This window comes from Fonsecaea pedrosoi (assembly GCF_000835455.1).
Source record: "Fonsecaea pedrosoi CBS 271.37 unplaced genomic scaffold supercont1.8, whole genome shotgun sequence".
NCBI lineage: Eukaryota > Fungi > Ascomycota > Eurotiomycetes > Chaetothyriales > Herpotrichiellaceae > Fonsecaea > Fonsecaea pedrosoi.
The window spans coordinates 1,811,181-1,835,394 of NW_013550608.1; the positions used below are offsets into that span (position 1 = coordinate 1,811,181).

At 54.2% G+C, this 24,214-nt stretch overlaps 9 protein-coding genes across 9 annotated transcripts; 5 read left to right on the forward strand and 4 right to left on the reverse strand.

Moving 5' to 3' along the window:
- Positions 1–192: 192 nt before the first annotated feature.
- Z517_11971 (uncharacterized protein) lies at positions 193–1,326 on the forward strand (the record flags this gene model as incomplete). The annotated part of the gene is made up of 2 exons (XM_013423552.1): positions 193–588; positions 667–1,326. The coding sequence occupies 2 exons, from the start codon at positions 193–195 to the stop codon at positions 1,324–1,326; spliced, it is 1,056 nt and encodes a 351-aa protein (XP_013279006.1).
- Positions 1,327–1,686: 360 nt separating this feature from the next.
- Z517_11972 (uncharacterized protein) lies at positions 1,687–3,237 on the forward strand (the record flags this gene model as incomplete). Its single annotated transcript, XM_013423553.1, has 1 exon — positions 1,687–3,237. The coding sequence occupies one exon, from the start codon at positions 1,687–1,689 to the stop codon at positions 3,235–3,237; it is 1,551 nt and encodes a 516-aa protein (XP_013279007.1).
- Positions 3,238–3,628: 391 nt separating this feature from the next.
- Positions 3,629–7,623, forward strand: Z517_11973 (uncharacterized protein; the record flags this gene model as incomplete). The annotated part of the gene is made up of 9 exons (XM_013423554.1): positions 3,629–3,676; positions 3,759–3,801; positions 3,896–4,044; positions 4,187–4,489; positions 4,542–4,588; positions 4,636–4,814; positions 5,827–5,915; positions 5,969–6,052; positions 6,109–7,623. 9 exons carry the CDS (start codon positions 3,629–3,631, stop codon positions 7,621–7,623), a joined length of 2,457 nt encoding a protein of 818 aa, XP_013279008.1.
- A 1,730-nt stretch (positions 7,624–9,353) lies between these two features.
- On the forward strand, positions 9,354–10,313 carry Z517_11974 (uncharacterized protein; the record flags this gene model as incomplete). Its single annotated transcript, XM_013423555.1, has 1 exon — positions 9,354–10,313. One exon carries the CDS (start codon positions 9,354–9,356, stop codon positions 10,311–10,313), a length of 960 nt encoding a protein of 319 aa, XP_013279009.1.
- Positions 10,314–12,034: 1,721 nt separating this feature from the next.
- Positions 12,035–13,035, reverse strand: Z517_11975 (uncharacterized protein; the record flags this gene model as incomplete). Its single annotated transcript, XM_013423556.1, has 2 exons — positions 12,035–12,444; positions 12,525–13,035. The coding sequence occupies 2 exons, from the start codon at positions 13,033–13,035 to the stop codon at positions 12,035–12,037; spliced, it is 921 nt and encodes a 306-aa protein (XP_013279010.1).
- Positions 13,036–13,898: 863 nt separating this feature from the next.
- Positions 13,899–15,257, forward strand: Z517_11976 (uncharacterized protein; the record flags this gene model as incomplete). Its single annotated transcript, XM_013423557.1, has 1 exon — positions 13,899–15,257. The coding sequence occupies one exon, from the start codon at positions 13,899–13,901 to the stop codon at positions 15,255–15,257; it is 1,359 nt and encodes a 452-aa protein (XP_013279011.1).
- Positions 15,258–15,967: 710 nt separating this feature from the next.
- Positions 15,968–17,809, reverse strand: Z517_11977 (uncharacterized protein; the record flags this gene model as incomplete). Its single annotated transcript, XM_013423558.1, has 5 exons — positions 15,968–16,103; positions 16,168–16,957; positions 17,026–17,379; positions 17,430–17,458; positions 17,511–17,809. The coding sequence occupies 5 exons, from the start codon at positions 17,807–17,809 to the stop codon at positions 15,968–15,970; spliced, it is 1,608 nt and encodes a 535-aa protein (XP_013279012.1).
- Positions 17,810–19,149: 1,340 nt separating this feature from the next.
- On the reverse strand, positions 19,150–20,508 carry Z517_11978 (uncharacterized protein; the record flags this gene model as incomplete). Its single annotated transcript, XM_013423559.1, has 1 exon — positions 19,150–20,508. One exon carries the CDS (start codon positions 20,506–20,508, stop codon positions 19,150–19,152), a length of 1,359 nt encoding a protein of 452 aa, XP_013279013.1.
- Positions 20,509–22,149: 1,641 nt separating this feature from the next.
- On the reverse strand, positions 22,150–23,905 carry Z517_11979 (uncharacterized protein; the record flags this gene model as incomplete). Its single annotated transcript, XM_013423560.1, has 3 exons — positions 22,150–23,372; positions 23,428–23,780; positions 23,883–23,905. 3 exons carry the CDS (start codon positions 23,903–23,905, stop codon positions 22,150–22,152), a joined length of 1,599 nt encoding a protein of 532 aa, XP_013279014.1.
- Between the last annotated feature and the right edge of the window lie 309 nt (positions 23,906–24,214).

The following is a 24,214-nucleotide window of genomic DNA, read 5'->3' on the forward strand; positions in this document are numbered from 1 at the left end:
GGGACGAGACGCTGAAGACTGATGGAAGATTCAAACTCAGTGCCACGGATTCCTGACAATTTCTGACAACTTGCCACAACACCCTTGATTTCTAAGCTTCTTCATGACGAGATTGGCTATAAACTTGACCTGGGCCATAGACCTGGCCAGTCTCGTCGGAATAGCACACATAACTTGCGGACTGCCACCACCATGCCTTCGGCCTGGCAAATAGCTCCATCAGAGCCCAAAGACTGGCGAACCACCGACGGCATTGAGAATCTGCGTCTGGTCCATGATCTTCCCAAGCCGCGACCGGAGCCAGGCACAGCTCTAGTGCGGATCAAGGCCGCGGCGCTCAATGCACGAGATATGATGGTGATTTCACACGATCTCATCTACCCCATCAAAACAGAACCGTATCTGACTCCTTGTGCCGACGGTGCCGGAGTCGTCGAGGAGGTTGGGCCGGGAAGCACCTGGAAGCCTGGAGATCGCGTCCTGCTCACTGCCATGCGCTGGATCGATGGCCATGTTCCTACATTGGTCGAGTCCCAGGGCCTCGGGGCAGGGGCAATTCAAGGCACACTGCGAGAGTACGCGGTTGTGGTAGGTTCAAAAAACGCGGCACTCCCCAATCTTGTGCTTGATGATGCCGTGATGTAGATACTGATCCTACTTCGCAAGGACGATAACCGACTGATTCGGGCTCCGGCACATCTCACGTTTGCAGAAATGGCCGCCTTGCCTGCCGCTGCCGGCACTGCAGTCAACGCCCTTTTCTACGGACCCGAGCCCTTTCGCCCGGGCATGACGGTCCTGACTCAAGGGACGGGTGGAGTCAGCGCGTGTGCGATCCAGATTGCCGCCGCCGCCGGAGCCACAGTGGTCGCCACGTCTTCATCGGACGAGAAGCTGAAGACGGCCAAGGCCCTGGGCGCCACACATCTGATCAACTACAACAAGCACCCCGTATGGTCAGAGGAGGTTCTCCGTGTGACCGACGGCAAGGGTGTCGACCACGTTCTAGATGTGGCCGGTGCCGGGACAATTGAGCAATCCCTTCTGTCGGCCAAACATGGTGGACTCGTGTCCGTCATTGGGTTCCTGTCCGACAGCAAGCCTACCGATATTATCCCTCCATTGCTGTTCGGGGCAAAGACCATGCGTGCCATCTTCCAGGTTCGGAACGACATGGCGCAGAAGATGGCCGAGCTTTACGAAGAGCACCAGCTCCGGCCACCCGTGGCGGCGGTGTACAAGTGGGAGGAGGCCAAGCAAGCATTCCAGGCTCTCCATGCCCAGTCGGCAATTGGGAAGATTGTGGTAGAGGTCGGCTCGTCATAGTCCGTAGAACCTTGGATATAGGCAAAGAATGCAATCACTGAGGCCATTGTTCCAGATCCCTGTGCCCTTCCTCCGCAATCCTCCCCCCAGTTGTCAAAGATGCTGCGTTTTTGGCTTTTCTATCCTCCCCGCCCGCCCCCGGCAAACCGGCAAACCCGCAACAACCCCAGGGTTTCTCCAGTCTGGCAATGAGGGAAGCTCCCGCATTCCCGCAAAAGGCTTAAAAAGGGGATTGACCTCACGACAAACAAGTGCTTGGACTTTTGATCAAATCTCTGCTCACTCTTTGCCTTGTAACATCTTGGTCAATTCCCCACGACGTGTTGAACCGCCCCGTCACACGAGTCTTCAGGGCGAGCGATGGCGGCCGTGATAGAGGCACCTTCAGTTGCCCACCATGTCGGTGGTCGGCAATTTCAGTTCTACAACATCATCATGATCCTCGCCATGGGCTTTGGCTCCATCAGTTACGGCTACTCTGCGGGCGTCATATCGCAGACTCTGGGCCAGCCGTCGTTCCAGAAATACTTTGACCTCGACACGCGCTCCGACGCCACGGACATCATCGGCCTCATGAATTCCCTGTACCAGGCTGGAGGGTTCTTTGGGACCTTCTGCGTGTCGTGGGTTGCCGACAGATGGGGGAGACGAGCCGGCATCGCCATCCCCTCCATCATCAATGTGGTTTCAGGCGCGCTCCTGGCCGGCAGTGTCCACGTCGGCATGTTCATCTTCTCCCGGTTCATGGCTGGACTGGCGGCGTATTGGATTGTGTCGGCCGTGCCGGTGCTCATGACCGAGGTGGCACCCCCGAATGTTCGAGGCATCCTCGTCAACGTCCACGGAGCCATGATCATCTTCGGGTTCGCTCTGTCCAACTGGGTGGGCTTTGGGTTCTACCACATCGACCAATGGCGGGCGCCGCTCGCCTTCCAGTGTCTGCCTTCGATCCTTCTTTTGCTGGTCATCATCAAGGTCCCGGAGTCGCCTCGCTGGTTGATCATGCAGGACCGATCCGAGGAAGCCCTGGGGATCTTGCAGAAACTCCACATCCCGACCGAGGCCCAAGTCGAGTATGCGCAGATCCAGAGACAGGTCCGCGCGGATCGCGGGCTCGCAGCCTCCTGGTGGGCCATGTTTACCAAACCCACCTACCGGAAGAGGTCGTTCATGGGGCTTTTCGTGACGGTGGGCATCCAAATGACCGGCCCGTTCGTCATTAACAACTACGGTCCAACACTCTATCGAGGCCTCGGCTACGACACGGACAAGCAACTGGTCTATCAGGTCGGCTGGATGACCGTGGCTTTCGGCGGTGCCCTGGCGTCCCTGTTCGCCATCGAAATGGTCTCACGCCCGACCATCATCGCGGGCGGGATTCTGGGATGCGTGGCCTGTCTGACGGTTGAATGCGCCCTGGTCGCCAGCTACGCCACCAGTGCCAGCGACCTGGCGAATCCGAACCCCGACGCGCTGAGGGCGGCTGTTTCCATGCTCTTCCTCTACATCTTCTGGTTCGAGATGACGGTCGACGGAGGCCAATTCGTGTACTTGGGCGAAATCTTCCCTACCCATCTCCGGGCCAAGGGCATCGCACTGGGCATGGCGGGCCTCTGTGCCACCAACATCGTCTGGCTCCAGGTGGCGCCGCTGGCCTTCTCCAACATTGGTTGGAGGTTCTACCTCTGCTTCGTCGTCCCGGGCTTTCTCTGCGGAGTCATCATCTGGGTCTTCTTTCCCGAGACTCGGGGCGTGCCTCTCGAGAGCATTGCGGCCATCTTCGGTGATAGTGCCGAGCTGTATGACTTTGCCCTGCAGGGAAAACAGGATGAGGAACATGCCGAGATCGACATCACCGTCGCGGAGAAGGCTGAAGCGACGGTAACAAGCAAACATTTTGAAAACGCCTAAGAAACGATTGGTCAAGCCGCGCTGCAACTGGGGTTCTGCCCTTCGTTTCCCCCCCCCCCCCCCGGCTGGGATATGATGCATTCCAGAAATCTCACAACAATATATATCACAGTCACTACTCCATAGACCGAACCTGAATATTAGCATTGGCTTCGTGGTCAATTTCACATATTCTACCGAATATTCAGTTCAGACCAGACTTTGTATAGTCCAAGTCTCGCTCTCAAGACTTAGAATACTAATCGATCCATCCTTCCCGCTCCTTCGCCGGCTGCCAGCCTTGTCACGTGCCCTGCTGCCTGGGCTCGGGCCTGGTAGACCGTGGATTACAAGTGCCCTGACCTGAGTGCTGTGTGTCCAGGTTCTCTGTCCTTTGGTCTCGATCCCGATCATGATTGGCGTTGGACTCAACAACAAAGTGCACGCAGAGGAAGCCGGGGTGAGTAGCAAGCGAACCATGTTTTCATCCACCCAGATCTTGGACCGTGAATGGTGTTGACGAGGTAGGTCCCGAGATCTAGCTGCCGATTCCATCGTACCCGGTCGTCTTCACCAAGTATGCCGGTACGTTGGTCCTCCCCCCCGCTCCCCCCCCCCAACAGCACACTCTCTGGTGCACGAGCCGCGGAGTCGACATATTGATGCGCATTTGGTGCAGACACCTTGGCCGGGCTTTACCAAGACATTGCTGTCGACGCCGTTACCAAAGAACTCGACTACGAAGGAGAGCTGACGGTGGTCATTGGGAAAGACGTGAACAACCCGGAGCCCGAGGACGATCCTCTGGACTACGTCCACGGGTTCACCGTGGGCAGTGATGTCTCTTCCCGGTTTTGGCGGTGGCCGTAATGGGCTCCTTCGGGTGTACAAACGCCCTTGAGCAGGTGGGGCACCGAAGTGTGGAGAACATACAAGATTCGGAAGATGTGTTGCCTGATGCGGCACAAAGTGGAGTCGACTCCCCCAGACCCCCGGCCTCTCAGTTCATACCCCCCAAGAGAATTTCGAAAATGGCATCATCTCCAAGATAGGCACCGACCTGGTGGACGCCGCCGGGCTGCTGGTGTACTGCAAGCCAGGCCATACACCGCTCCCGGGTCTGATCGATGCGCACTGTCACCCGTATCGCGAGCCACGCCTGGGCGAACAGTCGTTTCGCTTCGGTATCACGACACTCATGGGCATGCACAACACCCATGCCAACACGCAGTTACAGAAGAAGTGGGCCGAAGAGCGGAAAGATTACCCAAATGTCCAAAAGCAGTCACTTTTTGGCCACGATCGATGGCTGGTGGCCCACCTAGGTCGAGGAGAATTTCCCTAACAATACCGTCAACTCTCACGGCGTGATGTTCGACTGTCTTGTACCCTTGTGCTTGCGGCAGCTTACATCAACAGGGCCATCAGCGACGGCGCGGACTATGTCAAACTCATATACGAGGGTGGCCGAGCCATTGGACAGAGCGGTATCGTGCAATCGAAGGAAGCGGAGCAGGCTGCAGTGGTCAAGGCTGCACACGGAAAAGGATTCAATGTCGTCGTCGCCCATGCGCTGTCCCGACAAGACACCACCGAATGTATGAGGGCGGGGGGAAGGATGGTTTGACGCATACCTTTTTGGACGAGCCCAACAACTCCAAAGTCATCAAGTTGTATAAAGAGAACAACGCTTGGCTCAATCCGACCCTCGTGGCCGCTGGTTCTCTCACCTGCTGTATTCTCGTGCTGACATCTTAACCCCCTCTCTCGTGGTGACCCGGATGCCGCACAGGGTGCTCCAGGCTTGGTGTTTGGCGCCAACCTACATGTTGGACTCCAACTCCTCGTACACAAGGCGGGTCTGACGCCAGTAGAAACGTTCCGAGTCACGAACAGCGTCACTTTTAACCGGGTTTTCCTGGTCTGACCGAGGCAGGATTGCGTCGGGTCCAAAGGCCGACTTGCTCCTCGTTGAAGGCAACCCCCGTGTAAGAAATCTCCGACCTGCGGAAAATCCGAGAGATTTGGAGAGACGGCATCCAATCCGAGGGCCACGCTGGTTTGAAATAAGTCACAGAACCGCCCTGTTAGACTCGAGCCTTCTATCTTTCAATACTGAGTGCTAGGTAGAAAGAGGGTCAGTAAAAAGGATGAGCCAATGTAAAAGTCGCACTTGAGCTCCCAGTATTTAACGACGCTTGAGCCGCAAAGAGAAGGTCGAGCGAATGATGATGGAGAAACGCCACATGAGTGGCGCAGTGGATCTGTGGCAGCAACTGAGTCCTCTGAAAGTGAAGACCCCTTCGTAAGGATTTAAAGTTAAGATCTTCCTAGCCGTCGCCAACTATGGAATTCATCTTGGGACGGGACATACTTGCTGCAAGGGTGAAGGCGAAGAAAAAGTGAGCAGTCGCGAGTAATGTCGCCTGAAAAGCCGCGCCGTCTCGGTGGGCGTGCCAAGCACTCGAGGGCAATTCAACCATTAATTATTGGTTGTGCTGCCAAGATTTCACTTTGCCTGCGGTTCGTAGTTTCTGGCTTCCGCCCGTCGAGTCGCTGGACTTTGAGGTTGCGCAGAATCTTTAGCCATTTGGCAAATCAAACATACAGCCCTCGAGGAGGCAGAGGCTCGTGAGGGAACCGTGAAGAGGATTGGGAATATTCGGGGTCTGCGACTTATCATGGCCGACGAATTGGCGGTATGCTTCACCGCCCTGCGCCACTGATGGAAATTTGACTGATCTCGTTGTAGGAGCGGCTCAAGAGCCACGCACGGTCCTTTGACAGTCTACTGTCCCTTATTCCTGCAAAACTTTACTATGGAGAGGATGTCAGCGTACGTACTATGAAGAATGTCCTACACTCAAAGATACACTCTCACACTCCAGCCAGGATCAATGGAAAAGAAAAAAGCAGACTCCGGAGCAGAAGCGGGCCGCAAAAATGGCCAAACTCGACCCGGATAATTGGAAAAGCGCAAAGGACATAGTCGATGAGAGGGCAGCAGCCGCAGCTATGAAGCGGAAACGAGACGATGAAGAGGACGAGCCTGACGAAAACTCAAACCTGGTCGACGGTGGCCAGGTGGAGCCGCCAAAGGCTGTTCAAGACGCACAAGCGCCAAAACCGAAAAAACAAAAGACCGATGGTAAAGATGTAGAAGGAACCACCAAACCCGAAGGTGTCGACGAGTCACAAGAAGACAAACGACGCAGGAAAGCGGAGGAAAGGGCCGCGAAAAGACAAAGGAAAAAAGAGAAAAAGGACAAGGCTAGGCAGAAGCTGGAACGACAAAAGGCCAAGAAGAAGGAAGCGCAACAACCTCATGACCCTCAGAAGGAAGCCCTCAGGAAAGAAGTGAAGAAGGAATTAAATCTCCAGATCCCGGTTGATCTTCAAGTGAGCACTGAGCGAAAGAGCTCTCCTGATGCAGAGTCACCATCCACGGCGTCTTCCGAGGAGGAGCCAGAGGAGGTCTTCTCCCCACAGCATGAGTCCGGCACGTCGTCAACGTCGTCCATCCAACCCGCATCCATTGACGAGACTGTCAAACATGTACATTCGAGTTCCCTACCACCAGCAAGTGTGCAGGCGATCAACAACCACGGCGATGACACAACAACCAAAACACCCCGAGAACGGCTACAAGAAGCACTCTCTCAATTTCGCGCAGAGCGTAAGGCCGACGGTGGCGATGGTCGCCCACCAAAGAACCGACAAGAGCTGTTGGAACAACGACGTCGGAAAGAAGAGGCCAAGAAGGCAGCTAAGAAAGAACAAAAACGTCGAGAAAAGGAGGAAGAAGCTCGCCGTCAAGATGAGGAGATTGCAAGGCACTTCTCGCCGGGTGGTTCGGGCTCCCTGCTTGCGTCACCTCGGTCTCCCATGATCGGGGACAATGGTGGCTCCTCTCCAAACTCGAATTCCGCCAACAACTTTACGTTTGGCCGCATCACTTTCGAGGATGGCACCCATTTGGAGCCCTCTTCAACAGCTGTTGTGGAGGAACACAAAAAGAAAGGCGTCCGTGACACTGCCACGGAGCTGAAACTCGCCGAAGCGAAAAAGGCTCGACTGGCGGGTCTGGATGAGCAGAAACGACTTGAAATTGAGCAAAAAGATATGTGGTTGAATGCTAAACGGCGTGCCCACGGCGAACACGTGCGGGACAATACGTCTCTGCTCAAGAAAGCACTGAAAAGGCAACAGGGCCAGAAGAAGAAGAGTGAGAGGGAGTGGAATGATCGGTTGGAAGGAGTGAAAAAGGCACAAGACGCGAAGCAGAAGAAGAGGGTCGAGAACTTGGCCAAGAGGAAGGATGAAAAGGGTCAGAAGAAAACCAAAGTCAGGAGGCCAGGCTTCGAGGGAAGTTTCAAGGGAAGGACAGGCGGTAAGAGAAAATCGTGATTGAAATGCTTAATGACCTAGAGGTGCGAAGCAATGATACGGTAGTCAAGTCAAGGTCATTCTTCCATACTATCATCTCTTGACATTTAGTGCCTCGCTTGATGATGAGGAACCCCGTAAGCTGCCTCCATCAACTTGCCGTCGGCTATCCTGCATGGCAAAGTCGATAGACACTGAGGTCTTGCGTTCAGATCAGCTTGTGGTAGATATGGGATGATGTCTGACAACTACGAAAACAAATTCCTATTGAATATATGAGCTACTGGTCAGATTCAAATCAGAGGGGCAGGTATGCAGCAGCTAAAGCGATGTCCTCGTCAAGTCGAGAGTTTCCATACACTGCATTTCTCCGGTTCGTGGTTTAGTGGCCGAGGCGCGGGTATTGTTCATGCATCAAGCAGGCTATAGTTCCCATCGTTCTCGCTGGGATCGTCCGTCGTTGGTATTGCGCACAGGAAATCGGTGCGAGGTGGTGATTCCCTGCAGCAAACACGTTGCCTTTACAACCCCAAAGGCCTTATGCTGTGCTAACCGGTGCTTGTGGACCGTGTGGAACAAGCTGAATAAAAGCCATGTAGGGTGAGCTTGATTCACCTGCTGCACCGCTTGCATGTCGGTGAGAAGCTCGGAGATGCAGGGCGAACAAGGCTGGAAGCAGGGTCTTTCACCGCACCCTTTCGTCTCGCCTTTATTCCCACAGAAGGACAATTCGAACCTGACGCCTGTGATAATTTCAGTTGTAGTCAATCAAGAGGACGATGCAGACAAGCAAAAGTCCCTCGACGCTTGTGGGACAGCGATTCGGGTCTTGTAGCACCGTGGTATCTCCATGACTGGGTGCCACATGGTCGAGTGCAATCCCCAGATCAGACTGCCACGCGATGAATAAGGCGTTAGGAGGACAGATACTCGGCGACTCACAGGACCTGACCGACCTTGTGTGAGGGACTGAGTGGACAGGATGAGAGAAGATGCGGTCAATTGGCTGCGGTGTGTTGCAGCTGAATCTCGATGACGTACTTGATGGAACGGAGAAGGCTTCGAGAAGGTTGCCAAAACAGGTTTAGCTCCAAGGCTGGGACAAAGCCTCGTGGTTAGCCACTTCAACAATGAGAGCTTTTGTGTCGTTCATGGCTCATGCTCACACGCAGGGCTGATGTTTCGATAGTCAACAATGCAGACTTCAGGCGTGTGGCTGTGACCTCAGACCGGTGTGCATACATCCGTCTCCCCTTTTAGGGAACCCACAGTAGGGAATGCCACCGTTCCTTTTCACATGAAACCCTGCACGCAAGCGCCGAAAAGGTCCAATTCCTAACTGCGAGCTGACTAGTACACTATCAACTTACATAGCCTGTCCAACTGGAGGGAGTTCATCGTCATTGAAAGCGTAATGGACAATGCATTCCAAAAACAGCGCTTGCACCAATTCGGCTGCCTTTCCCATCAGACGTGGTCGGACTACCCACAATGACCGGTGAGGATGGCACATCACAGGACTGGAATCTGTTGTCAAGGGAGATTCTTGCTTGGTCACATGTGCGGCTGAAGCAGGACAACAGGCGATCATGGCAAGAGATATCCGTCCTTACATGTTTCCACCGAATTATATATATCTGGTCTGATTCTCTCGCATTCTCAATCCCTCATCCATCAGACTTTGCTCAAGACATATCTTCATCATAACCCCGGACAACTCTCTCAGAAACAACCCTCTCAGCAACAATAAAATGGCAACCGAAGCACCACTAATCAAGAGCCAGAGAAACTACAAGGTAGCTGGCACCTTGATCGGATCCTACAAGATCCAGAAAGGTGACACTTTCAGTGCCATCGCCTCCGACCAAGAGCTCGACCTCCACGCCGTGCTCGCTGCCAATCCAGGCGTCGACGCCGATCACCTCGAGGTCGGACAAGACATCAACTTACCAACCAAGACATTGGAACTCCTGTTCAGCCTCAACGATGTCGCCCGTGTCCTTGGTGTCTCTCTCAAAGAACTTCAGTCAGATAATCCTGGGATCCCCACGGAGATCTCCATCAACGAGGTCATTAAAGGTCCCAGCCTTCCCGAGGGAGACAGGGAAATGATCGCCCAGGAGTTCTCGGCAGCACTCCCAGGCGGCAGCGGTGGCGGGCAGGGAGGCGGTGCCTATGCCAACTACAGCGGACCTGCCTCCAAGTTTCCTCCAACTTCGCAGTGGGCATCATACTCTGCACTCTGGAGCAGCAACTCCAAGCTGATGAAGTACAACGACTCCGACTCTGAGATTGCCAACATCAAAACCGCCATCGAAACGGTCGCCCGCGAATCCCAGGTCGATGTCCGCGTGATTCTTTGCACCATCATGCAAGAATCTGGTGGGAACGTGCGCGTCCACACCACCGTATCCCCAGATGGAACAGTCCGCAACCCGGGGATCATGCAGTCTCACAACGGCGCCGAGTTCAATCCTCAACAGGCCGCCCAGAGCATTTTGCAGATGGTCCGAGACGGAACCGAGGGGACCAAGTCCGGCGATGGATTGAAGCAGTGCTTCCAGCATCAAGGGAACTGGTACGCAGCGCTACGGGAGTATAACTCGGGCAGAGTCGATGTCAACGACCTCAACAACGGAATGGGCGCAACGGGCGGTTATGTCAGGGATGTGGCGAATCGGTTGATGGGTCACGTTTGGAATGGGATGTAAGATGAGGAGGGTCCTAGCTATCTGATGGAGCGGTATTTGTTATATGTATGTGACGGGACGAGCACCGGATGGGGAGTAATAGAAAGGATAGACAGTGGGAGGTGGAAGACACTTACGTCTCTCGTTTTGCATCAGAATCAGAATTCAGCTCTGTGGTCATTTGATCTTATCGTTGGCCTTTGTCTACTGAACAGCGTCCCAAGACAAATATTCCCGAGATCATTGAGATCTTGCTTCTAGTAGTCTATCTCACAGGTATTTACTAACCAGCATCGACACCATGTATGCAGATGAACCAGCCATACCGTATTCCCGCACTCGCATCAGCAGCAACATGTGTTCACGGACAATTTGGAAGACCAAACAAGGCTCCACGCAGAAAGGGGTGATCAGCCAATTCCCAGTCCCAAATATGGCGTGATCCGCGCTAACGAGCACTAGCGGCTCTAACGACGGCGGTCTGGCCAATGGTCTTGCCGCATTTCGAACTTGAACTGGAATACGGGGTATTCAATGCAGGAATACGCAGAATAGTACTATATGAATAGATGGTTGGCTATATCAGATCGTGTAGCCTCGTTGTCGTATATCTCGCTGAACTTGATATCATTCTATCGTTTTTCCTTTTTCGCAAAACATCATCAAAGTGACTTACTTTTACTTGTTGGACAAAGCGGACCTTTCCGCCACGGCTCACCGACGGAAGTATTTCCGCCAGCGAGCACGAAAATTCAACGAGGCAGCGACTTTTGTTCCGGTCATCCGGGTCTACGAGCACGTTTACGAGTACGTTTCGAGGGCTCGGTATCTCATACCCTTTTGAGGCAAGAGCTCGCTCTGGCTCTGGCTCTGGCTCTGGCTCTGGTTCGGGGACCCGTCGACGAAGCCTGAAACAACACAACGCCCTTGCTCCCGACAGCCGTGACGGAGGTTGCAACTCATTCGGGGACCAGCGCGACTAGGTACGTGCGAACTACGAGCACATCGACTTTTCTGGTGGAGACTCGGGGACTAAAACATCACTGCTGTTATGGTATTGATCAAGGCCACCATTCACTCTGTACTGGTACTTGTGCTTGTACCTGTACCAGGTCTTGCCCCTCCCTGTGTTGTACCGTACAGTCACTCCCCCAACTTATCCGCGTACGTGGGACATCGTCGTGCAGCCACACCACACCACATCCACTTTTGCGGCGTCCAAATACGGATAGATAAGAATGAGCAAGTTTTGATGTTCGGATTCACCAATGTAAAACCAAAGGTAAGAGAGTGTCCGGGTCAATTGTACCCAACTCCACATCGCTGCATTGGGGTTTTCTACTACAGAATTCGTTTCTTGTAGGCCCGCATCTGTAGGCCTGCCCTTGGATGTGGGAAAACAGAATTTTAGGCGACTTCTCGCGGATGTTCGGAATTTGAGCATCAGAAGCCAGGATCGCATTGTCTGCCATTTACGCGCTAGTCGAATTAATGGTAGGGCTCTTGTCCGCTGTCGAGGATGACAGGGGGGCCCGTCACGTATGAGAATACATACGGGTAACAATACCGAACCAGAACTGGAATTTAATCGAGTATGTGAAAGTCATGCCACGGAGGGAAATGAATTCAGGACTGGTTGAAGTCATTAGGTGCTCTTTTCCACCGCGACCGCAAATACAGGTACAGGAATAATGCTAAATCGAAAAGGAAACTCAGAGTCGGCATCCGCCAGCCCGTCCAAATCACCACTCCACGCTCTTCGGCTTTAGTGGGAGGTGCAACAATCGCAGTCCAGCATCCGTCGGCTTGGGAAGGTTGCCAGCCCGGATATTCATCTGCAGGGACTGGTGTATCAGCCTGGGCGCCGCCAGCCCCGCGTCCCGTTCGTTCCGCATGGCCACAAAGTCCTCCTCGGTGGTGCCGTCCTTCAAGTGCTTATTGCGTTGCCGGTGCTGCTCGACCGTCATCCAAGGCACGGGAGCATCGCGCCCCGCGGGCGGATAGTCGTGGCCGGTCCAGATCTTGACGTGGTCTGGTAAGGAGAGCAGCCTCCGGCCCGATTGGAAGAGATCCCTGGCGCTGCCGCCGGGAAAGTCGCAGCGTGCGGTGCCAATGTCTGCGTGGAAGATGGAGTCGCCGCAGAATACATTATCTTGAATACATAAACGTTAGTTAGATGAATGCGTAGTAGAAAAAATATGATCGCATGGCTGAATGTGGGACAACACTCACCTCCGATCTTGTACCCAAGGTGGTCCGGAGTATGACCCGGGAGGTGCAGGGCCGTTGCACTCAAGTTTCCAATGTTGAATGTCTCATCGTCCTCGAACAATTTGTTGAATACACCCTCGTATTCTTCCGGGGGCACCCCATATTTGTTCGCAAATAATTTCTGTACCTGACCGATACGCTTTCCTATGCCGATGATGGGGATTCGATCTTGCTCCTGAGCCAAGCGATGTTGGAGATACGACGATGCAGTTAGATGGTCCGCATGTGCGTGTGTTTCGAGAATCATGTCGACAGTGTAGCCTTTGTCCTTGATCAACGCAAGTAGAGTGTCGGCGCTCTGGGTGGTGAGGGCCTGGGTGGCCGGATCATAATCCAACACGGGGTCGATGATCACCGCGATGTTTGTGGCTGGGTCTGCAACCACGTACTGCCATGTGCCGGTCTTGGTTTCGAAGACGTCGTGGACAATGGGTTGCTGAGGCACAGCGGCTTCAGTATGGGACAGAGACATCCCCCGCGTTCCCCCCAGCGTTGTGCTAGCAGATCGAGGGTTGCACGGTCCACAGCCTGCTACCATTCTCGAGATGTCGTTGCGATGCGTGCTTCCAATCAAAAATTTGTTTTTAGGAGATGTCTGGGTGGTATATGTAGCCGTCTGCTTGGGCTGATGAGCAGAACGACGAAATTGCCTGCCGGAATTGACGATGGTGGAAGGGCTTGCGACATTCGGTTTCAATGACAAACCCTTTGTCGCCTGAGAGGCGCCTGTAAGACGATGGCGAAGAGACTGCATTTCCAGATGATTGTGGATTTTCCAATATTGATATGGCATCGAGCGAGAACGTCTTCGTATAGTATTTGAGGTCGGGGCTCAGAATCCCCAAAGAGGAAGAAGATGACGAGGGATCCACACCCCGACACTAGTACCAAACTAGAGCGGCGCTAGATGGAACTAACCAGCACTAGTCCCTAAATTACTATCTTTGTCATTTCATCGGGCTTCACGTATTGCCACGCATCGTAGGCGGCCTTCCTGAATTTCTAAAGCCTCACCAATCTTTCGCTCAGGGGTATTTGTAGGTTTGTGGCAAATGCCCGGTCAAACCACTTGGAGAACAGACCGTAATACATCCTCGGGGACCAGCAAAAGTACCCATCCGGCCGTTAGATGACATCTTGGAAATCCACTCTCCCAGTGGAAATGTAAAGTGTATGACCTGACGCTGACAACTCTATAGTCTCGACACGTGACCGATATTTCTGCCTCGCTGACTTATCGCAAAACTTCTTCTCTCTCTCGCATTCTTTTTTATCCTGCTCTTTCCCTTCCTTCTCATCACAGTCCCATACACGACCTCGAGCTGCAATCCCGCCATGTTTCGCACAACCTTGACGTCCAAGGCTTGTAGCAATGGACTTTCGATTCTCTCGGCGCAGGTTGGCCCGACCAGCAGAACTTTCGCTACCGTCGCCCCAGTGAGTCCTGCTGCTCCAAGTCACAAGGTTGTCGTGGTGGGTGGTGGAAGTGCCGGTCTCGCCATCAGCCATCAGCTTCTCCGGACGGGGAGATTTGCGCAGAACGACATTGCCGTCGTCGACCCGGCCAAGTGGCACAACTACCAACCCGGGTGGACGTTGGTGGGCGGTGGACTCAAGACCAAGGAGGAGCTACGACAGCCGCTGGACAGTTTGCTCGACCCGAAACTGAAGTTCTACAACGAGGGGGTCAACGCGTTTTCACCCAAGGAGAACTCGCTCACGCTCAGCAACGGCGACAAGGTCAGCTACGATCAACTCGTCGTCGTGCCGGGTATTGCGGTGAACTTCGGCTCTATCAAGGGCTTGCCCGAGGCCCTGGCCGATCCAAACTCGCTAGTCTCCTCCATCTATGGCTACGACACTTGCGGCAAGGTGTGGCCCACCATCAGCAAACTTCGGAAAGGCAACGCCATCTTCACGCAGCCCGCTGGCGTCATCAAATGCGCGGGCGCGCCGCAGAAGATCATGTGGCTCGCGCTGGACCACTGGAAGCGCAGCGGCCTCTACGACGCCGGCAAGGGCGCCGAGTCGCCCATCCAGATCAGCTTCGCCACCGCCCTGCCCGGCATGTTCGGCGTGCCCAAGTACAGCGCGCGGCTCAACGAGCTGCGGCTCGAACGGGGCGTCGAGGCCCTGTTCCAGCACGACCTCGTCGCGATCGAGGGCAACACGGCGATATTTTCCCGGCTCGACCAGAAAGACCAGGTCAAGAGACAATTTGATTTGCTGCACGTGGTGCCCAAGATGGGGCCGCACGAGTTCGTCAAGAACAGCGCGCTGGCCAACGCGGCCGGGTTCGTCGACGTCGACGACGCCACGACGCGGCACACGACGTTCCCGAACGTGTGGTCGGCAGGCGACGCGTCCAGCCTGCCCACGTCCAAGACCGCCGCGGCCATCACGGCGCAGGCGCCCGTGCTGGTACAGAACCTGACGCGCGCGCTCGACGGCCAGAGCCCCGACGCCACGTACAACGGCTACACGTCGTGCCCGCTGACAACCGAGTACGGCAAGGTCATGCTCGCCGAGTTCCGGTACGGCGGCGAGCCGCACGAGACGTTTGGCCGCCTCGTCGGCGTCGACCAGGGCACGCCGCGCCGCGCCTTCTGGCACCTCAAAAAGGACTTTTTCCCCTGGGTCTACTACCAGGCCATGGTCAAGGGCACGTGGGGCGGACCGAAGGGATGGCTTTGATTTAGTTCGATTATTCATGTCCCATCTGAGCAATTTACTTACTTACCTACCTGTCCCATATCCCCCGCCGCCTATCCGTCCCTCTCTAGAGCGATAAAATACCACAATGGCGCAAAAGAATCAGGCATTCGTTATCTACGACAGAGTGACAGACAGAGGAGAGACTCCGTGTGTACTATATATAGATAGATGACTAGATAGAGACCCAAAAATGGAAAAGTTCAATATACGAGGCGTGAGTGATGGGAGAGGGTGTTTGGTCTATGTTCACACTTCCACACGTACGGTCTGGACTCTGGATCTGGATGTAAAGACACATGATAGTATCAATGAACAAATGTTGTGCGTATGTATATGCATAGAGCGCAGTAATCAGTGACTAAGTTTTGAGTTAATCACCAAGTACTAGATTCCTCGCCCGTGTATACTTGTATACGTACATGCTTTGCAGTTTGACCCAACGCTGAATGATTAGACCGAGGGCAAATAAATATGTATAGCTCATAGCTCCATCGATGTGCCCGGTAACCATTCTCTCTCGATACCAACGCCAGCATGAGACAATTCTTATGACTGTAAATAAATGGGTGTGGCTTGTCACTTCGGTGGCGACAAGAACGTCTATCGACTCCGACAAGTCAAGACACATCCATGCGAAGGCGCTCCCACACAGTATTTCGCCCTGAAAGTGTCGGTGTGGTTGATCATCTCTACGACGACAGTGTGTATGCGCTCCGCTGTCGGATCTTCGGACCATACTTGTACAGGACCCAAGGTATGGGTAGCAAAGCAATAGTGACAAATCCCATGAGGCTGGTCGCCCAAGCGACGCCCATACCGCGGTACCTGCTTCGGTCAGCAACTAGCCGGGGGAGTCGGAAGTAAGCGTCCAAGGGTCTCTCAAACTCACATCTGCACCGTGAATAGCGGAAACACCGCCCCAATCACGTATCTCAAAAACCCGTTCGCCGCGGCGGCGCTCGCACCCGTCAACGGCCCGTATGTGTCGATGAGATATAAGACACAAGAGCAGAAAACTAGCAGATTGCCGATCCCGAATGGAATCGTCGCAATCACCGGCGAGATCCAGTGTATTTCTCTCTTGGCAGTCCATGCGAACCAGAACAACCCAATCGGCAGAAGGAATGAGCCAAGCATCGCCGCCCAAAGTCTCTCCTCAGGGGCCAGGGGGGTAAAGTCACCCTGTGATCGTCTTTTGAGTGTTTTCTTCCGGTATATCAAGCGGTCTATCCAGATGAAAATCAAGGTCGCCAAAGCAACACCCAGGCCGATTCCCAGAAAGACCAGCCCGGACTCACCGGTGTTGAAGTGGTAGATCTGAATTTCAGGATAAGGCGACTGGAAAACAACGGGAAAGGCGGCAAAGAACCCGAACAGGACGCTGAAGTTGAAGGCAGTGTAAATGCTGAAGAATGCGACGATAGATTCCGTGAACAACATCCGCAACGGCCTCAGAAGAGTAACGACCAGAACGAACCGAAATTTTGACATCCCTGGAGGAAGCGGATTTGGTGGAGGCGGAAGACCCAGTTTCTGTGCACGTTCTTTCAAGATAATCTTCTTGTATGTCTCCCTCTGGGGTAGCGATATAGCGTAGGCGATAACACCCCAGAAAAGGATTAACCATTGTGTCCATCGCCAGCCTTTCTTCATGGTAACAAATCCTCCCAAGGTAGGTCCTACAGCCAACAAAGTTAGCTGAATGTTTTTTTTTTACGGATAGGGGGGTTTTCCGGTAGTAACACACCCAAAGCGGGACCCAGAAATGGTGCCAGCAAAAACACTGCGCTGGCAACGGCTCGGTGAAGATGGGAGAACAGGTCGGAATTGGTGCCAGCCCCGACGGCCAGGCAACCCGAGCCTAGAAGGCCTGCGAGGAGGCGGCAGACGACAAGAGAGGCGTACGATTTCGAGAAACCCGCGCCGAGCGACATGAAGAGGGATGGTGGGAAGAAGGATAAGTAGACTGCGCGACGTCCGTAGGTCTCTGAGAGCGGGGCACTGAGGACAGGGCCGAATCCCAGACCGATCACGTAGACGGTCAGAGGGACTATTGCAGCGGTAGTGCTAACGCCAAAGTGGCGGGCAACCTCCGGGACACCTGAGCGAGTGTCAGTAAAGCAATCTCTTGTGAGGAGAGTCCATGCTCACTGGGGGTGTAGACCGAGGAACCAAAAGTCCTGTCACTCATTAGCCTTCTTGCAAGTGATTCAGCATCGGTTTCTCATATACACTGTGAAGCATTGTAGTGCAGGGACCAAGGTATGGTAGATTTTAATAGGCAGTGGCCAGTTCAGTGGGTTGTCTGGGTCGTCTTCGCCATCCCAATCTTGCGCCGTTGCTGGGACATGGTCGGGATTAGAGCGACCGCTTTTGCTAGTGCGATGGGAAGCTTTGCTTGTCGTCTTCTCAAGGTCAGGTTCAGGTGTCACAACGGGAACAGGGAGCGAATGAGCAGAGGAGCTGTCGGATTCAGATTCGCCCATCTTTGCCGTCTCAGCGTTGTAATCTTCCTTGTCTTTGGACGGCATAGAGGGATTCGTGACGTTAAAAGCTGAGTAACAAAAAGGCAGAGTTGCAATAGCCAATGTCGCCCGAATGCTCAGAAGGGAACAGAAGACGCCAACAAGAGTGCTTCGAGATCCGCTGATCGTATGTCACTTGGGAAATTCGGCCACTTTTCGGATACAGCAGGCCGTCTCAGTGGGTTTATATGGGTTCGTTGACTGCTCTGCCTTGCTGTCACACCATTTCTTGGGAATTGCGGTGACTAATGGTTCCAGGCGCCATTCAAGGGTATATTTGTGAACGAACAAGACCCCTTTGCTCAAAATTTACCTGGTTGATCGTGTTAAACGATAGTAAACATTGAAGGAAACCCGGTACATGGAGGACAGCATTATCTGGTTAGTGAACATCGGCTACCTTGGCAAGGGGATGCCTCGGGTCAGTGGGAGAGGCTGCAGAACATGGCAACGGAGTTTCACCCCAAAGAGAAGTCAAGGCGCGGGCTGAACAATGTGGAAGACGAAATAGCAAGTGAAGGCGTAATGGGTCAGTGGCCAGGCCTCCATTGCGGTCCTGTCATTGGACCAAACGAAGTCGCCGGGTCCAATAACGACGTACTGGAGCCAATCATGCATCATGGAACAAGATCAGTAATCGAACAGATTAGATCGAGTTCAGGGTCTGCTGCTAGCAATTACGGCCGGAAACGATGCCGATGGACACCGTATACTGCTGCAGAGTGTGATAGTATACATAGGCCATGCTGAAGTGGTGAAAACAAAAGAGTGAGAAAGAAGACGGAAGTGAGATGGAGACCGTAGGTGCATTTAAAGCATCCAAGAAGACGCCAGGCTGATCTGATATTGGTTTCCTAGACCGGCTAGTGTCGTAGAGACACGAAGATGGTGAGATCTCAATGTTCCGGGAGCAACTCTGCCGATCCGCTGACGAAATTAGGAATGTTCTTCATTCTCTCACGTGATCATCCCCTCAGCCACCTCGCAAGCTCCTCCGTGCTCTTCTCAAAGAGACATGTGAATAAATTAAACGCCCGACAGGATGGGAATATGGAGCACAGCAACATATAGCCCAGAGTGGAAAGTAGAAATCCATTTTCATTAACTAATGGCCGCCCTTGGTATTCCATTGTTTCATTCAAGCCTATGCTTGCCCTGATAGCCTCCCTTCAGCCCTAGATCGGCACTGACCACGACTGGCAGAGAGCCTGGGTTTCAGTTCGCCCTTCTTCGAGCCAACTTGGTTCCCGAGGCCCTCGATGTGTTTGCTTGGTCGTTGATATCTGGACTTTCTCATGGTCCAGTCACCCTATCCCAAAGACTCAACTACCCATACCGACACCCAGCTATGTCACAGTCTTTTGCTGGGTTAGAGGATCCATCTCCTCTGCGTTCTCGTACTCCTCTCGTCTCATAATACTCTCCACAGGTCCGAGCAAACGTTTGAATCCATCTCTTCCGAGCTTGGCCACGGTGACATTGTCCTTGGCCACCACGCTGGCAGCACGAGGCTTGTCATCCAGCAAGGCCAGCTCACCAAAGAAATCTCCACGGCCATACTCTTTGACCGGATGATCCACGCCGTGCTTGTATGCCACTGCATGTCCAGATTCCAGAAGATAGAAGGCATCGCCAGGTTCTCCCTCGGTGATGATGTTTTGCCCCGGCTCGTATTTGACCGTCTCCAAAGCATCGGCAATCTTGCTTCGCTCGTAGGGCTTCAGGGACGAGAGTAAAGGCACCTCTCCGAGGAACCCCTCGTACATTTCTCGCTTCTGGAAGGCATTGTTCATGAGGATTCGTCGGAAGGTGACACGATCAAGCGCCCATAGTAAGCCTCCTTTAGACGAGCTCACGACGGTCGCGGCTCGAGGAGCATTGTACATCAATGCCAGTTCACCAAAGCTACCCCCAGGTCCAATTGTCGCCACCTTGTTTCCCATGCCTTCTGGCCCCGCTTCAACAGCTCCGCTGGGGTTGATGTAGATGTCGAAATCTCCAGACTCGATGACGTAGAAGTAGTCTCCTTCATCGCCTTGGGTAATGACTTTGATGTTGGGCGCAGGGATGGATTTCTCCATCAAGGCGTCGAGCACGAGATTGAACGATTCTTCGTCGAGACTGGAGAACAAAAAGTTGCCAGCCACCGCGTGCCGGAGTCTCTCGTACTGCTCAGGCGTCTTGGGGTGTTTGGGAGGCTTCCAACTGCCCGAATCCGAGTCCGGCTGCATAGATTCGGCGGACACTGATGTTCTGCGGCCGGCGGCATAGTTGTTGGGCAATGACTGGGCTTGTGGTTCCGTCTCCTCTGAGGCTTGATTGCCTAGCCAGTTGCCAAACAGGCCGCCGCTGGCTGCGCCTCCAGCTGCAGCGCCAAAGCCAGAACCCCCAAAGGGAGACCGACCAGAATCACGAGCTTTGAAAGTGGCATCAGTTGGAGAGCCAAAGGTGTCACGTTCTTCGTCCTCCTCTTGTATGCTGTTCTTGGCTGCAAAAGGGCTACGGTTATCGAACGGGCCAGCGGTATCTGCCATCTTGCCGTTGGTGTTCGTGGTGGGTTTTCCTGCTCTGCTTAAGGACCGCTCGAGTTCGAGCTGGCGATTGAAGTAATTGGCACAGTACTGGAGAGGGTCGTCGGGTTTAGCTTGTTTCAAGTCCTTGATCAGAGCATCAACAATGGCTTGGTGAGGAGGAGGAAGAGACATGGATATTTGCGGCAGAGGTTTGAGGATGTGGGGGAGGACGTCGTTTGGGTGTGGGTATTGAGACCCCAGGGACCGCCTGCTACTGTCGTTGGCTTAAGCTCGGGTTAGGAGGATTTGCCTGCGGACGGACTCAACTGGCGGTCGTTTGGTGCTTGGAAGGACACGGAAGGACCCTCTTTTGGGGAGGTAGGGTGGCCTGTCACCGACGAGGACCGTGAAACCGTGGGCCACAGACTTGACGGATTGCAGGACGGGTTTGTCTGTGAGACAGGTAGGGGGAAACAGGCGAGAATGGACAAGGGCGGAATGCCTATCTCAGGCAATGAAGCGGCAGTCTGATGTCCACTGGCAAACGGCGAGTTACGCTGGATTCTGCAGACAGTGGAGCGAACCAGCCCACGAGAGGGAGTGGTAGGTTGGTTGGCTGGTTCGAGGTGGTGAGGAAAAGAGAGCAAGTGGGGCAATGAGCAACTCTGAGGCGCAGATGACGCAGTGGAGGGGTAACCGAGGACCACTTTGGTTGAAAGGGCCAGAGATTGGATAGCACACGATCAAGCGGGTAGGCGAGAAAGCGAAAGCCGGGGGTTGAATATAAAAGAAAGGAAGAAGGGAACAGATGAGGAGGGGGATTGAAATGGGTTGGTAAAGTCTATTTTGCAAGCTGCGCAACGCAGGCAACTGGCCAGTGGCTATTTAAACGTTACTCGATGGAGGGAACAAACAGCTCCTTCAGCTACTCCAGCAAACAGTATGTAATGTAGCTCAATGGAAGAATAAAACAGGCCAAGAATAACCCAACCAGAAGATCTCACAGCACCACCGTCGAGCCAACACTCTTCTCTGTCACTCTTCCTTTCTCCTCCCCTTACCGTCCGCAGCATACCCCTCCTCAATTGGATTCAAAGCTCAAGCAGCTCCCTACCTCCGACCAGTCACAGCCAAGGAACCTGATAGGCGATGTCATCGCTACAGACGGTGCATCAGCTAGGCGGTCAACGACGAGCCGAACCAGGCACTGATTGGCCTCGGAACACCTGTTCGTGCAGCCACCGGATCACCTAGAAGGTTGCTTCGTGCACCCAGCAATGAAGGTGTGAAGGCCCAAGCAATCACAGGGGTTGGAAGACTGGCAGAGCGGAGCAGGGACAGGAGAGAAAGGGCTTGATCCCGTACTCTACACACCCTGGAGAAAAAAAAGACTTGCTCATGGGGCTGCAGATTCCCGGATGTGCTGCATCAAGCTCACACAGCTCCCACAGCTTCGAGAATCCTTCTGGTGCTTCTAGAACATTACGAGAACATCTCTCCCCTCCACTGTCCCAGCCAGTAGTTGACGATGAAATTGCGACAGCCGCATCAACGCATTCGGATTAGCCATTATCGAACCCCAAAAAGGTCCTTCTCTCTCCTAATACAAACACAACGGCAGGGGATATCTACAAGACAAACAAGTCCCAAATCAACACGAATCCGCTGTCCAAACCCCAGCGGGTGCGCCGACCCGTTCGCAATGCAATCCCAATTGCTCCCGCACCGCAAGCCCCCACCTCCGTCCACCACTTTCACTGCGCACCTTCACTTGCTCTATCACACTTCGGCCTTTTCCTGTTCTGTATAACATCCCGCCGGCCTCTTTGGCATCTAGTCAAAGATCTTCTTGAAGAATGAGCTAACTCGGTGTTTCTTCTTCTTCTCCTTAGTCGCCGAGGACGAAGGTGTGGTAGCCGGAGCAGTTTCTGGTTTCTTCGTCGGCGTTGAAGTGGCGCTCGTGGGTGCTGCAGGTGCTGCGGCCTTGCCTTCCTCCTTCTTGGATTCTGGTGCCGCCGACGTGGGTGCGGTGACTGTGGCCGGTTCGGTGGCGGTGGTGGCCGCAGCCGCGGCCACGGCAGGTTCCGCCGTTTCAGCCTCATTCTTGTTCATCAACTGCACCGCAGGCTCGTCGGCAAGCGTGGGATCCTCGGCGCCATCAGAGACCGCCGCCGCCGCAGACTCAGACACTCCAGGAGCCACACCTGCTGCGTGTGGCGGCGCATATTCAGTTGTGTCTCCCTCCGTTTTCTCTGGCTCGACCTTGTGTGGCACAGCTTCTGTGGGTTCAACCGTCCCGTCGGCACCGTCAGCCACCGCGGCTGCAGCAGCTGAGGATGTCCCAGGAACAGGGCCGCCTGTTGAAGCTGGAGTGGCCGACGGCGCGGTCTCAGTCGTGGCAGCTGCAATCGTCGGTGCTGGCTCCCCGGCTTCCTCAACCTCGGGCACTTTTTTCACCAGTTCCTCTTCTACCTCCGCCTTCTCCTTGACAACTTCGGCAGACGTGGTGGCCTCGGGATCAACATGTGCCTCTGCGATTGACTCCTTGACCACCTCAGGCACCGTGGTTGTGATCGCTTGCGCATGGTCCACCTCAGTCGCCGGCTTGCTTTCTTCCAGAGGTACTTTGCCAGCCAACTCAGCCGTGGTTGACGACGCTCCAGCTGAACTGAGCAAAGGACCTGCGTCTAGTGAATTTCCGGCGCCCGCTCCCATAGGCAAAGAAGATTCTGGGATCAGATTCTCCGTTTTGGCTGCGGCGCCTCCAAGACCTAGCGCGGCGAGCGCTCCTCCAATAATTGGAATACCCGAGCCTGCGTTCTCGTAGTCTTCTTTTGACGTGGTCACTGCAGAGTGCGTTGTGTTGGTCGTGACTTCACCGGGTGGGGGAACCTTTTCGCCTGCAGGAAGGTCGACGGGATTGCCTGCGCCACTAGTGGGCGGCAAGGGATTGACGCCGAATGAGTCTGGTTCCTTTGCTGGTGTCTCCGGGAACGTGCCCGGGACACCGCTTCCCGCTGCCTCTTTGTTGAGTTGGGAGTCAGACGCAGGGGTGACTAGACAGACGCCAAGGTCAGTATTTGCGACAGCATAGTTCTGCGGCTCACTCACCTTCCGTGGCCTCTTTCTTGGGCTCCAAGGGCACCTGGCCAGCCAAGGCTGCGGTGGTGCTCTCAGGAGCCGCGCTGGATGTGGTCACAGCTTCTGGGACCATGGATGCCTTGGGCTTGATATTCTCAGGTAGTAGCACATTGTTGACATTCCCTCGGCCGTCGTCTTCCTGAGGTGCCTCGGGATCGATGATCCACTGGTCGTTGACAACGAACTTGTAGAAGATCTTTTTGTCGGCCACGGGCAAGTCCACCTCTTTCTCCCAGATCTCGCCGACCTTGTCCAACTTGACGCTCTTTCCCCAGTCATCGAAGGTCCCTGTGACGTGGACATCATTGGCCTCAGGATGGGGCCTAGAAATCAGGTGTCAGCGGGTTGGTCAAAACTTGGCGCCGGACTCAGTAGATCACAGAGTCGGCGATAAAATTAGCATGAAGCGACGCGCATCGACTCACCATCTGAATACGAAGCTTCCCATGGCAGGCGATCCAGGTAAAGGCACTGTCAAGTTTGAAAAGAATTTGTGAGAGGTGAAATCGGCTCAATGGCGCAGCAGGCAGCAGGCGGAGAGCTTTCGGAAAAGCTTGAGGGTGGGCCGGTTCTGACTTTGTGAGGCGCAGGTGGTGCAAGAAGACAGCTTTCAAGAGGTAGGAATGATATGAGAGGCGAAATCAGTGCGAATATTGCCAAAGACACGAAGCAGAACGCAAGATGTGTAACAGTCTGGTGATGGGAAAGTAGGCGGCGGGGGAGGGTGTTGCGAAAACGAACTGGTGATAATTGGGTT